General features: G+C 37.6%; 1 protein-coding gene across 2 annotated transcripts in view; it reads right to left on the bottom strand.

Moving 5' to 3' along the window:
• The window catches only part of LOC150083805 (uncharacterized protein C05D11.1-like), a 282,398-nt gene that overhangs the window by 179,636 nt on the left and 88,681 nt on the right, over nucleotides 1-14,081 (bottom strand). For both annotated transcript variants that reach the window (XM_090375794.1, XM_090375795.1), the window contains one exon: nucleotides 13,746-13,837. In XM_090375794.1, coding sequence (XP_090231920.1) covers nucleotides 13,746-13,837 — 92 coding nt within the window. The remainder of the gene's footprint in view (nucleotides 1-13,745; nucleotides 13,838-14,081) is intronic.

Raw genomic sequence — 14,081 nt, 5'->3', positions numbered from 1 at the left:
TGATCACAACAGCACCAGACTGATAAATAAGCTGCCATATGGGACTTGTGGGATGAATGGGTTGCAATTCTATCTAAGGTCTATAATGCTAATGGAAATGTAACAGTAGATGAGCAACTGGTACCTTTTAGAGACCATTGCCCATTTAGGCAGTATACAGCCAACAAGCCAGCCAAATATGGAATCAAGATTTGGACTTTGTGAGTCTGTAAACGCTTATGCATATAACATGCAAGTATACCTCAGGGAAAAAAAGGTGAACCTCCAGAAAAAGGCCAAGGTAAAAGAGTTGTGCTAGACCTTACTTATGGTCTAAAAGAGCAAAACGTAATGTGTAATAATTTTTTTACATCTAACAAACTGGGGCCGATGCTATTGAAAAGAAATATTACCATGCTTGGCACTATTCAAAAAAACCAAGCCTGAACTGCCAATCAAATTGGTCTGCAACAGGAAGAAGTCCTTTCTTCAAAGTTCTACTTCAGCAGTAACACAATGGTAGTTTCTTATATTCCAAAATGGAATAAAAATGTGACACTCATGAGCACCTTCCACTACAATTCCAGCGTATGTGATAAAGATCATAAAAACCCATTTATGATTTTAGATTACAATGAAACTAAAGGTGCTGTAGATACTTTAGACATGCTAATGACAAACTAAAAGATGCTTACAATGCCTATGTTTTGTGGTGCGAAGTAAATCCAACCTGGAATGCTAGCAAACTTACAAAACGTCGACTATTCCTTGAAGAACTGGGTAATTCCTTGATTGCTCCAATACTGCAAGAAAGAAAACATCTTCTTCGAAGTAGTCCTGCTGCTGAAATGGTTAGAAGAGCATGACCATCAACCAGCACTGCCAAAGCAAGGGAACAGCCGACCATAAATAAATGTAAAAGATGTAATTTTTGTCCCTCTTCAAAGAACAACAAAACAAATATACTATGTTGTAATTGCTCAAAATGTGTATGTAAAGCTCATGTATATTACTGCTGCCAAGACTGTAAAAAACTAAATGTATGATATAACTACAATGTTTTCCAGATGTACGTAATGCAGTTCATAAACAAACTTTTGGTCAATAAATGATACATATATTCTTATTTCTTTCATTATTTAGTAAACACATTACTGCCATATTAATTTAACACCAATAAAACAACACCCATACATGCTCGGGTCATACTGACCAGAACACAATAAGTGTAAGAAAAATGCGAACACAATAGGAGGGTTAAAACAAGGCCTCCAGACCTGTATACAGTACTCAAGGTGTGGCCCGACCATTACCTTATACAAGGGAATAATCACCTCCTTATCCCTGCTAGAAAAATTCCTGTATACCATTGAAAAGACACAAAGAGCTACTCTTGAAGACCGTCAGCACTGCTCAGAAAACTTCATATCTGCCTGTACAATTACTCCCAGATCCTTTTCATTCTCTACCACTGTCAGTGTAGTACCACACAGTTGATACGTTACTCTGGGGTTACTACTTCCCATACGCAGTACTTTACATTTGTCAATGTTAAATTTCAGTTGCCACCTCTCAGCCTATCTGCTCAACTTTCCTATCTCCTGTTGCAGCAACGCACTGTCATTAAAAACCCTGCCGTATTGTCTGCAAAATTGGACATTAAGCCTGATATACCATTATCAATATCATTAATAAATACAGAAAACAACAATGGACTCAACATTGAACCCTGGGGGAACTCCACTAATAACATTAGTCCATGAAGAGCAGTGTCCATTGATTACCACTCTCTGTTTTCTCCCCACTCAACCATCCCTTTATCCATAGTAGCAATTTGCTTCCAATGCCACACTGCTCCAATTTGTGTGGCAGTCTTCCATGTGCAACAGTATCAAAAGTCTTTCTAAGATCCAAATATATGATACCAAAATTATTCTTTGCATCCAGTTCCTTTGTGATCACATCATAGTATCCAATCAAATTGGTCAGACAAGACTTCCTCTTAACAAAACCATGCTATGTCCGAGCTGTAACTGAAGTCTTGTCTAGATGATCCTGCAGTGCTTCTTTAACCAGTGCCTCCATTAATTTCCATAGAACAGAAGTTAAACTAACAGGTCTGTAATTACTTGCACTGCCCTTTGATCCTCCTTGGGGTCACATTTGCACATCTCCAGGCCATGGGTACCTCCCCTGAGTTCAAGGAAGCTCTCACAATAAGGGCTAAGGGTTTGCTTACTTCCTTTGCGGCCTCCTTTAATATAACTGGATAGATCGCATCAATAATGATTGGTTATTATGATGTGGTTACAAAGGAACTGGATGCAAAAAATAATTTTGATATCATATATTTGATTTCAGGAAAGCTTTTGACACTGTTGTGCATGGAAGACTATTGTACAAATTGGAGCAGAATGGTATTAAGGGTAAGTTGCTACAATGGATAAAAGGATGGTTAAGTGAAAGAAGACAGAGGGTGGTAATTAATGGGTGCTGCTCTTCGTGGACTAATGTTATTAGTGGAGTCCCACAAGGTTTGGTGTTGGGTCCACTGTTGTTTTGTATATTTATCAATGATATTGATGAAGGTATATTAAGCTTAGTGTCGAAGTTTGCAGATGATACAAAGGTTGGCAGGGTTGTTAATGACAGTAATGGCAGTGTGCTACTGCAACAGGATCTAGATAATTTGGGCAGATGGGCTAAGAAGTGGCAACTGAAGTTTAACCTTGACAAATGCAAAGTACTGCATATGGGTAGAAGTAACCCGAGAGAAAAGTACCAACTGTGTGGTACTACACTTAAGGTGGTAGAAAACGAAAAAGACCTGGGAGTAATTGTGCAGTCAGATATGAAGTTTTCTGAGCAATGCAGACAGGCTGCCAGGGCAGGTCATCGGGTTTTGTCAATGATATATAGGAATTTTGCTAGCAGGGAAAAGGAGGTGATTGTCCCTCTGTATAAGGCAATGGTCAGGCCATGACTTGAGTACTGCGTACAGGTGTGGAATCCTCATTTTAGGAAAGATGTCGATTTGCTTGAGCATGTACAGAGAAGGCATTGGTCAGGCCACACCTTGAGTACTGTATACACGTCTGGAGGCCTCATTTCAAGAAGAATGTAGAGCTGCTGGAACGAGTACAGAGAAGGGCAACAAGATTAGTGAATGGAACAAAGGGTTGCTCTTACGAAGAAAGGCTTAAGTTTTGCAAATTACAGAGTCTTGAGACTAGGCATCGGCGAGGTGATCTGATAGAGGCGTATAAGGCTTTGAATGGCTTGAGCATGCTCAATGCCGATGGGATTCTTCATCTTGCTCAGAATAACCACACCTGAGAGGGCATAAATTCAAATTGAGGAAGGACGGATGTCGGATAGATGTGCGGAAATTTGCCTTTAGCCAGCAGGCAGTTGGTTTGTAGAATAGACTTCCATCACTTGTTGTTGAAGTTGATAGGCTAAACAAATTTAAGGCTCAGCTGGACAGGTATTTCGAACGAACGGAGGGGTGAAATGGGAGTAGTGGTTATGTTGTTTTTTTTTTTTTTTTTTTTTTGGCTGATGCTGAATAAGCTTGCTTTCTTGCATCATATGCCTCTACTAATGCTAATGCTAAAGGGCAATAAGATTGGTGACGGAAATGAAGGGATCCTCTTACCAAGAGAGGCTTAAGATCTGCAAATTGCAGTGGCTGGAGACTAGGCACCTGCGTGGTGATCTGACTGAGGTGTATAAGGCCTTGAATGGGTTGAGTATGCTGAATTCTGATGGGATCCTTCCACTTGTTCAGATTACGAACCTAAGGGGGCATAAATTCAAATTAAGAAAAGACATGTAGAATAGATGTGCGGAAATTTGCCTATAGCCAGCGGGTGGTTAATTGCTGGAACAAACTTCCATCTGTCGTTGTGGAAGTTGATAGGCTGAGTAAATTTAAGGAGAAACTGGACAGGCATTTGGAGGAAATGGTGTGATTTTTTTTTTTTTTTTTGGCTGATGCTGCATAAGCTCATACACTTGCTTTCTTGCATCACATGCCACTACTACTACTACTACTTCAGGTGCCTTTCTTATTTTTATCTTCAACAATTTCTCCTCCACTTTTCTCTCAGTTATTACAAAATCATCTAGCTCACTGCCAGAGTTTAATTCACCTATGGCATTTCGCTCCCTGAATAACTCCTCATGTGTGAATGTAGATGCAAAATACTAATTTAATTTGTTAGCTACCTGATCATCAACAGTAGAAGCATCAATATCAAGTGGACCAATCTGATTCATCCCCTTCCTTCTAGAGTTTACATAAGCAAAGAATTCTTTGCTGTTTTTCTTTGAATCCTTTGCCAAAGATTTCTCGTAATTCGCCTTTGCCTGTCTAACCTCCTTTGTGACTCGGTTAGAGACCAGCTTATATCTACCATAGGCTTCCGTGTCACCTTTTAATTTATATGGGTCCCATGCATTTTTCTTCTCTGCCACATGTCTCATTAGTTCATCCATTTAGGCCTAAACCTTGAACAATGTTTCTTAGTTGTTATGAAAAGCCTAGTATCTTCCAAGATTAATTCTTTGAATGCTTCCCATTTTGAATTTGCTGTTGGTAACATCATCAGTTGGTCCCACAATATAGAATTTAAATACTGTCTCAGACCACCGCAGTCACCTTTATAAAAGCAAACACCCTTCCCTTTACCCCTGATGGTAGTTACCTCTTTGAGTAAATCCCACTTCAGCACACTGTCATCATTTCCACCTAATGGTTCCTTTATCTGCAGATTCTTAATGCATGAAGAATCACTACTGATAATCAGATCAAGAGTATTACTCCCTCTAATTGCCTCCCGAACATGCTGCTGTAGAAAACAATCATCCAATAAATCCACAAAAGACTTGCTAGTGTGTGAGTGACCAGCCCATAAATTCCAGTCAATATGTAGGAAATTAAAATCCCCCATTATAAGACACTGATTTACTTGCACATTCCATTTCTCTGTACAGCTGTTTATTATACTCATCAGAGTCATTAGGTCTATAACACACTTCTACTCTCAATTTTGCTTTCCCAGTGCTTATGTTACACCAAACTGACTCAGCACTGCACTGTCCAGCGATATTGACTGGCTGTACTTCCTTGGATTTTATGTGTTTCTGGACTAATAGCAAACCCCCCTCCCCGCCCTCTTATCCTGTTTAACCTTCCTGTACACATTGTACTCCCCAAATTCCATTTCTGCATTCCTTATACCTGTGTGACCATGTCTCATATATCCCAATAATATCTGCCTTTGATGTTTTGACCAACACCTCAAATTCATTTACCAAACTCCTAGCATTGGCGTACAAGCAAGTATGCCGACCGGGCTAGCCAGGTAAGTAAAGTGCCTGCCTGGCAACCCAAAGGTCGCGGGTTCGAATCCCGCCTCGTGCTTGGATCAAAGTACTGCAAAAACCTTGGGAGGTGCATTATGGCCACAGAAGCCGATGCGCCAACAACTAACAAAAAAAAAACAAGCAAGTATACATGCAACTGTTCCTATTCTTAGCTACCCTAACACAGCCACCCTAACATCATTATAATAGAAGCAGTGCAAGAATCACTTTCACCTCTGCCAGCAGCTACTGTATTAGTCCGTGTATCCCCAACAGCTAGCAGTTTTCCAACCCCCTCTAACACTGCCTCGATAGTATCAGCAAATATTCTTGCATTCTTTCTATTTAAGTGTATCCCATTCCTGTAGAAGCAGTTGCAGACACTTAAAAATTCAACCCTAATGCACGGCTTTTTTTCAACGTTGACCTCTACTTGTTAAGTAATTCCTCCAGTCTCCTACTCTTAATGGGGAAGTACCCATGGACGGGAGATGTGCAAATGTGACCCCAATTCACAAAGGAGGATCAAAGGGCAACAAAAGTAATTATAGACCTGTTAGTTTAACTTCTGTTCCCGGAAAATTAATGGAGGCACTGGTTAAACAAGCACTGCAGAATCATCTAGACAAGACTTCAGTTATAGCTCAGACACAGCATGGTTTTGTTAAGGGGGAAGTCTTGCCTGACCAATTTGATTGGATACTATGATGCAGGTAATAACTTTGATATTATATACTTGGATCTTAGAAAGGCTTTTGATACTGTTGCACATGGAAGACTGCTGCACTAATTGGAGCAGTGTGGCATTGGAGGGAAATTGCTGCTATGGATAAAGGGGTGGTTGAGGGGGAGAAGACAGAGTGGTAATCAATGGACACTGCTCATCGTGGACTAATGTTATTAGTGGAGTCCCTCAGGGTTCAGTATTGGGTCCATTATTGTTTTCTGTATTTATAAATGATATTGATGATGGTATATCAAGCTTAATGTCCAAGATTGCAGACGATACGAAGGTTGGCAGGGTTGTCAAGGACACTACTGACACTATACTACTGCAATGGGATCTGAAAAGGTTGAGCAGATGGGCTGAGAAGTGGCAAATGAAGTTTAACATTGACAAATGTAAAGTACTACATATGGGAAACAGCAACCCCAGAGCAACATATCAACTCTGTGGTACTACACTGACAGTGGTAGAGAATGAAAGGGACCTGGGGGGGTGGTTGTGCAGGCAGATATGAAGTTTTCTGAGCAGTGCAGACGGGCTGCAAGAGTAGCTCATGGTGTACTGTCGATGATATATAGGAATTTTTCTAGCAGGGATAAGGAGGCGATTATTCCCTTGTATAAGGCAATGGTCAGGCCACACCTAGAGTACTGTATACAAGTCTGGAGGCCTCATTTCAAGAAGGATGTAGACATGCTGGAACGAGTACAGAGAAGGGCAACAAGATTGGTGATTGGAACAAAGGGGTGCTCTTACGAAGAAAGGCTTAAGTTTTGCAAATTACAGTGTCTGGAGACTAGGCAAGGTGATCTGATAGAGGTGTATAAAGCCTTGAATGGTTTGAGTATGCTCAATGCTGATGGGATTCTTCCTCTTGCTCAGAATAATCACCTGAGAGGGCATAAATTCAAATTGAGGAAAGACAGATGTAGGATAGACGTGAGGAAATTTGCCTTTAGCCAGCGGGTAGTTGGTTGGTGGAACAAACTTCCATCCCTTGTCGTGGAAGTTGATAGCCTAAATAAGTTTAAGGCTCAGCTGGACAGGTATTTCGAACTAATAGAGGGGTGAAGTGGAAGTGGTTTGTTTTTTTTTTATTTATTTATTTATTTATTTTATTTATTTATTTTTTTTGGCTGATGCTGCATAAGCTTGCTTTCTTGCATCAAATGCCTCTACTAATGCTAATATCATTAGTGCCAATGTGTACAATGATATCACCTTTTGTGCCCTTAAAAGATAGCTGCTCTACAACGTCATCAACCTTTGGCCCTGGCAGACATACCCTGGTCCTGTTCCATCTATCCTTTTTGCACAATATGTCCCCCGTTTCCCTGGCAATAGAGTCACCGACAACAATTAATTCCTGTAGGACCAGAGCATTCTGCCTTTGGGGTTGCCGCAGTGTTGCGTGATGTTAAAGTGCAGGCTCTGGCATTGACGTGAGCAGCTGAAAGCTTGATGGGCTCCTCAACTTAAATCCTTCCAGGGCATTTACCCTGTTCTTCAAGCTCTCATATAGGCCCATAACAATGCTGAGTCGGTGTCTGATTTCCTCACACATTATACAACATAAACAGTTAAATTATTCAAATAAGAAACTGTACACTATGGCCACAAATTAGGGCTCTTGCAGTGGAAAATAAGATGGAAATAATGATTTCTAAGGAATGAGAAAATAATGAAGTCACTTTATTTGATGAAAGTAGATATTAACAACTGTTAGTCTTAAAAAAAAATTTATCATAGAGAGGTGTTAGGTGGGTCAGAAAACTGCTGGCGTGGGGGGAGGGATACACAGACTAAAAGGTTAGCAGTGGCCGCAGGCAGAGGCAAAATTGATTCTTGTACTGCTTCTATTAGAATGGGCAGCAGACTGGAAAGCAAGGTAATGGAGATTTCCAGGACTGCTGGGAGTCACAGTGTGGAACAAGTAAATACATGGGCTGTGTTAGGGTGGCTAGGAGAGTAACAGGTGCATGTACACCAATACTAGGAGTATAGTTAATAAATCTGATGAGCTTGAAGTGCTAGTCAAGACATCAAAGGCAGATATTGTTGGGATATCAGAGACGTGGTGTCACACATATATAGGCAGTACAGAGTTGGAATTTGGGGAGTACAATGTGTATAAGATGGATAGGAAGGGAGGAGGGATTATGCTGTTAGTTAAGAAACACATAAAAATATAAGGAAGTGCATCCAATTGATGTTGGTAGACAATGCAGTGTTCAGCATGTTTGGTGTGAAATAAGCACTGGGAAAGGAAAAATGAGAGTAGATGTGTGTGTTATAGGGCTAATGAATCTGATGAGTATAATGAGCAAATGTGCAGAGAAATAAAGTAGGCCAGTAAATCAGAATGTCTTATAATGGGAGATTTTAACTTTCCAGATATTGACTGGAACTTGTGGATTGGTCACTCGCACACTAACAAGTCACAAAGGAGGTTAGGCAGGCAGAGGCAAATTATAAGAAATCTTTAGCAAAGGATGTAAAGAAAAACAGCAAGGAGTTCTTTACTTGTGTAAACTCTAGAAGAAAAAGGATGAATCAGATTGGACCACTTAATATAGATGGGTTGACTATAGATGCTCATGCTCAGGTAGCTGATAAACTGAATGAGTATTTTGCATCTACATTCACACATGAGGAGATTCAATGAGGGGAGTGCCAGAAGTTTATCGAATGCTAACAGGGAGCTAAGTGATTTTGTAATAACTGAGAGCAAAGTGGAGGAGAAATTGTTGAAGTGAAACATAAGGAAGGCACTTGGGCTTGGATGGGATCTATCCAGTTATATTAAAGGAGGCAGCAACGGAAGTAAGCAAACCCGTAGCCATAATTAGAGAGCTTTCTTGGACTCAGAGAAGTCCCCATGGACTGGAGGTGTGCAAATGTATCACCAATTCACAAAGGAGGTTCAAAAGGTGACACAAGTAACTACAGACCTATTAGTTTAACTTTTGTTCCAGACAAAATAATGGAATCACTGGTTAAAGAAGCATTGCAGGATCATTTAGACATGACTGCAGTAATAGTTAAGACACAGCATGTGTTTATCAAAGAAAGGGAGATCTTGTCTGACCAATTTGATTGGTTACTATGATATGGTCACAAAGGAACTGAATGCCAAAAATAATTTTGATATCATATACTTGGATTTCAGGGAAGCTTTTGATACTATTGCACATGTAGGACTGCTGTATAAATTGGAGGTATGGCATCAGGGTAAGCTGCTACAATGGACAAAGGGATGGTTGAGTGGGAGACAACAGAGAGTGGTAATCAATGGACACTGCTCTTTGTGGTCAAATGTTATTAGTGGAGTTCCCCAGGGTTCGGTGTTGGGCCCATTGTTGTTTTGAATATTTATCATTGATAAATATACAAATATATTTGTCAATGATAAATTGTTAATGACAGTAATGACAATATGCTACTCCAACTAGATCTAGATAAGTTGGGAAAATGTGCTGAGAAGTGGCAATTGGAGTTTAACATTGACAAATGCAAAGTACTGCTTATGGGTAGCAATAACCGAAGAGAAATGTACCAACTGGGTGGTACATTTCTATACACTCAGGGAAGTGGAAACTGAAAATGACCTGGGGATAATTGTGCAGCCAAATGTGAAGTTCGCTGAGCAGTGCAGACGGGCTGCCAGGGCTGGTCATGGAGTCTTGTCAATGATATATAGGAATTTTACTAGCAGGGACAGGGAGGTGATAATCCCATTATACAAGGCAATGGTCAGGCCACACCTAGAGTACTGTGTACAGGTCTTGAGGGCTCATTTTAGGAAGGATGTAGAGTTGCTAGAACGAGTACAAAGAAGGGCAACAAGGTTGGTGAGGTGAACAAAGGGGTGCTTTTACCAAGAAAGGCTTGAGTTCTGAAAATTGCAGTGCCTGGAGAGTAGGCACCTGCGAGATGATCTGACTGAGGTCTGTATAAGTAGCATAAATTAAGTTTAAAAGAAGTATTTATTAGTCACACACAACTAAAAATGCTCACATTTTAGTTCTGCCAGACATTAAAAATTGTGTGTGGCATTTTTTTTATAAATCACTTTAATCAAATGAATCTGAAAAGTAGAAGTATCAGAATGACTGTTAGCTGCTGTAGTACTTTTTATAAGTTAAAATAAGTAATACATTTTATAAACTTTGTACTAATGTCATATATCTGGAAAATTGTAAATTCACACAAGTCACATCAGAAGTATCAGCAATGTAGAAAATCAAAGAATCTCATTAAACTACAATCTTCATTACATGGTGATGATGGCTTACACACCAAGGAAGGAAAGATGAACAAGATTCATTTTTCATCTACTTTTTAAGTATGGAGATTTATCTTCATAATTTTAATTTAACCGTACGGAGAAAACTTCATCCAAGGGAAATGCATAGGTTGTCTATTTCCTTTTCTTTTATTATTTATTAATTATTTATTTTATTTTATTATTATTTATTTATTTATTTATTTTTGGCTGTTGCAGCATAAGCCTTAGGTTTCCTTGCACTATATGCCATTACTAATACTAAATCCAAGGAAATATCAAGAATTGTTTCTCTTCAACATATTTAAAACTGTGACTGCTAGCAATGTCACAAGTTATAGTGCTTTGTAATGTTGCTGTGGTATAAAACTTTGTCTTATGTTTTTTGAGTTGGTAGTTACAGAAAGGAGTTGTTTCTATATTAATTTTTGATTTAAATTACTATTTGCTCTTAATTAATTACTTTAATATATTGTAAATTTAATGATCGTTTTTACAAGCTCAACATCGAGTACCTCATCAGCTTCTAAAACTCAGATTTTGTGATTATGTTCCTGAACACTTCCCATTCGACATTTGTATTTTTTAACATTAGTTGGTCCCATTGAAAGGAATAGAATTTGAAAACTATCTAAGACCATTGTAACTTTTATGAAAGCACAATCCCATTCTATACACCTGACAGATAGGTTTAACTAAATCCCACATTAATACATCATGATCACTACTACTTAGTGGTTCCTTCACTGGAAGATTCTCAATGCATGAAGAGTCACTGCTGCTAATCAGAATTAAGAGTACTTAATCTGATCTGTTGTTGCCTCTCTAATATGTTGAATCAGAATTTCAGCATATGTTTTCTAATAGAGACCTGCCACCAACTAATGTCCTAGTATTGTCTCATAATACAGCTTTTCAGTTGCTGCTATACAACTTAAAAATGATATTAGACTTAGAAAGAACTGTGGATAACAGTATTTTTCTGAACATAAGCTCAAGCCTAAGAATATTCCCCTGTTGGTCTTTAGCAGGAGCAGAAAGATCTTTATGATTGAAATCGAACAGAGTAAAACACACACATTTTGAATTCAACCACTGCAGTGAAATAGATCCAACCCTCAATGCAATAAAGCTTTGGCATTCAACCAAAGAGTTATTGTATATTAACTCCCTACTATACCACTTAATGGGCTAATGTAGCTCATTGCTACAATCAAGTAAAGAAACACGGGTGTTGAAATAATTCAACAACAGTATACGTCTCTGCATTCTCTTTTTCTGTCTTATTGTCTGGAGCTGCTCTGTTTGCACAAGGGACAGTAAAAGTACTTGACTGATGCTCACTTCATAATGATATTTTTATCCACAATGTCAACCTAAAATTACTAATTTTGTTTTTAACTGAATGGCATTATCAAAAGTGGCAAATCTTCTATTCATCGAAAATGCTAGGCCTAATGTCATTCACTTAGTGATACAATTCAATTAAAAAACAAAATTAGTAATTTTCAGACCAACTCATGGATAAAAATATTTCTAAAATAAGCATAAGCACAAGCCTTGCCACTGGAGGGAACAGAATTCTTGCAGACCAAAAGACAGAAAAATAACACAGAGAGAAGCTTACTAGTATCAGATTATTTCAACACCTCGAAATGTAGCCCTGTTTCTTTACTTAATCAAAAGCACACTCAATTTTGCCACAAAATTAGTCAAAACACAGGAATATTTATCTGCAGAAATCAGTATTAATCATAAAAAAAAAATTAATCATACAGTGAGCCTACCCAAAAATTAATAAAATAAAATAACTAAATAAAAATAAAACATATAAAAATAAATGTACAAAAAGATAGACAACCTATGTTACCCTTCTCATGTAAGTACTTAGCTAGATGACTTTTACTCTCCCCAAACTGTCAGCCTCAACTAACTATGGAGGTAAATGTTATGTCAGCTATGTGTTAAATGTGAATGATGATAAAGTCTAATAGACATGGGCGGTTCAAGAAAAATTATATGGGCGGTTCAAAAAAAATTATAGAACAATAGAGATATGTTATTTAGCCAATCCTGAAATTTTATTGTGCAGAAACCACCATTCAATGTGTGTAATTGCATCACTGTACTAACAACTTTTTTTTTTTTTTGAGGTATTTTTGTAAGCATAACAGAAAGATAATGTTGAAAACAGTTTATATAATGATGAAATTCAAAGGCTATATATCAAGTATATCTAGATTTGAAGGGTATGCATGCAAAGGAAGCCCACTGGCAACACCATGGATTTCTGCTCCAATATTAACCGCTATATTCCACCCAAGTGTTATACAAATTTTATTAAGAGACAGTACTGGTAAGTACCTTTTCAATTATTTATCAACAGCTATTAATTCAGAAAGAGTGGCAATACTGGAAGACATTGTAATGAAAGGTTATTTAATGACTATGAAACGTCTTACTGTTACATCTTTTGGCATATCTAAAAAGTAAAATTAGTGAAACTACACGAAGCCATCAAAATGAAGCAGCAAAGGAAGTAGCACAATGGTGTCCTTTTTCAGCAGGATAATGCACTAGCACATGTCCACAGTTTTAAGACCTTAATTCCCCATCCAATTTTGCTAAGCTTTACTCCTAGGGACTCTTTTTCAAAACTTAAGAAATACTTTGTGGGAAAAAATTTCACTTATATAAAGAGGTGACATGTAACTGGATTCCAACAGGACTGACTTTTTTTTCTATGTGTTCATTCTCTCTCTCTCTCTCTCTCAGCAGAGAAGTACAATTATACACAAACAACAACACAGCTCATTTTAATGCACAACTCATATACATCGACTCATGCATTTTTTTTTTACAGTTTTTGTACATCGGTATTTTTGATTTGGGTGTGAACAAAATGGATTATGTTTGGAGTCTGAATGTGACTCAATGGTATGTGAATTCCCCATGATTCTGCATGCAATTTTTGGGGAAGTGAATGAAAATATAAAATTTAGAAGTGACATAAGTACTACACAATAGCAAATTTTCATTATAACAATGTTTGACTGCAAGTGAATTTGACAATCTTTCAAATTGGGCAAGCTGTTCACCAGTTTCAGAGGCCCATTAATACATATTTCAAATTATCTGTACTAAAATACATACAAAATTCCACATTCCTGTTGGGAACAGTAGAGATACAGACTTTGAAATACATCATTTCAAATAATTGAACACTGAATTAATAAGGCTATGCTGTAAATGTAGAATGACTATCATATATTATATGTTGAATATATTTAAATTCCATCTCTATCCTAACAACAATGACTAGCTATAAAATAAATTTATTAATAAAATTATTTTAATTAATATTTTGCTAAGCTAATACCTTACCTGTCTTTAACAGAAAACAGTTTATCTTTAGGAACATTGCTGAAGATCATGTAAATACTAGAACTGGAATATTCTGTACAGTAACAGCTAACCTACAAGAAATTTTACCATTATTAAGAAAGTTTTTTTCTTTATGATAGCATAACAATTAAATAAGTTCACTGTTCATTAACTTTTCACCATCTCAGTGTAAAGTTTTAGAAGTTTTGTTATTTTCATTTATAAGAAATTTCTGAACAAAAAAAATAAAGGAATCTTTATACTCATGAGATATTTATTTTTATTATTATTACAACACATTCAGCTGATTCAGTTGATCATATTAACTGAATTAAT

Source organism: Mastigoproctus giganteus, chromosome 6 (genome assembly GCF_048544385.1).
Source record: "Mastigoproctus giganteus isolate SK-2022 chromosome 6, ASM4854438v1, whole genome shotgun sequence".
Lineage (NCBI taxonomy): Eukaryota > Metazoa > Arthropoda > Arachnida > Uropygi > Thelyphonidae > Mastigoproctus > Mastigoproctus giganteus.
This window is presented reverse-complemented; position numbering and strand designations above follow the sequence as displayed.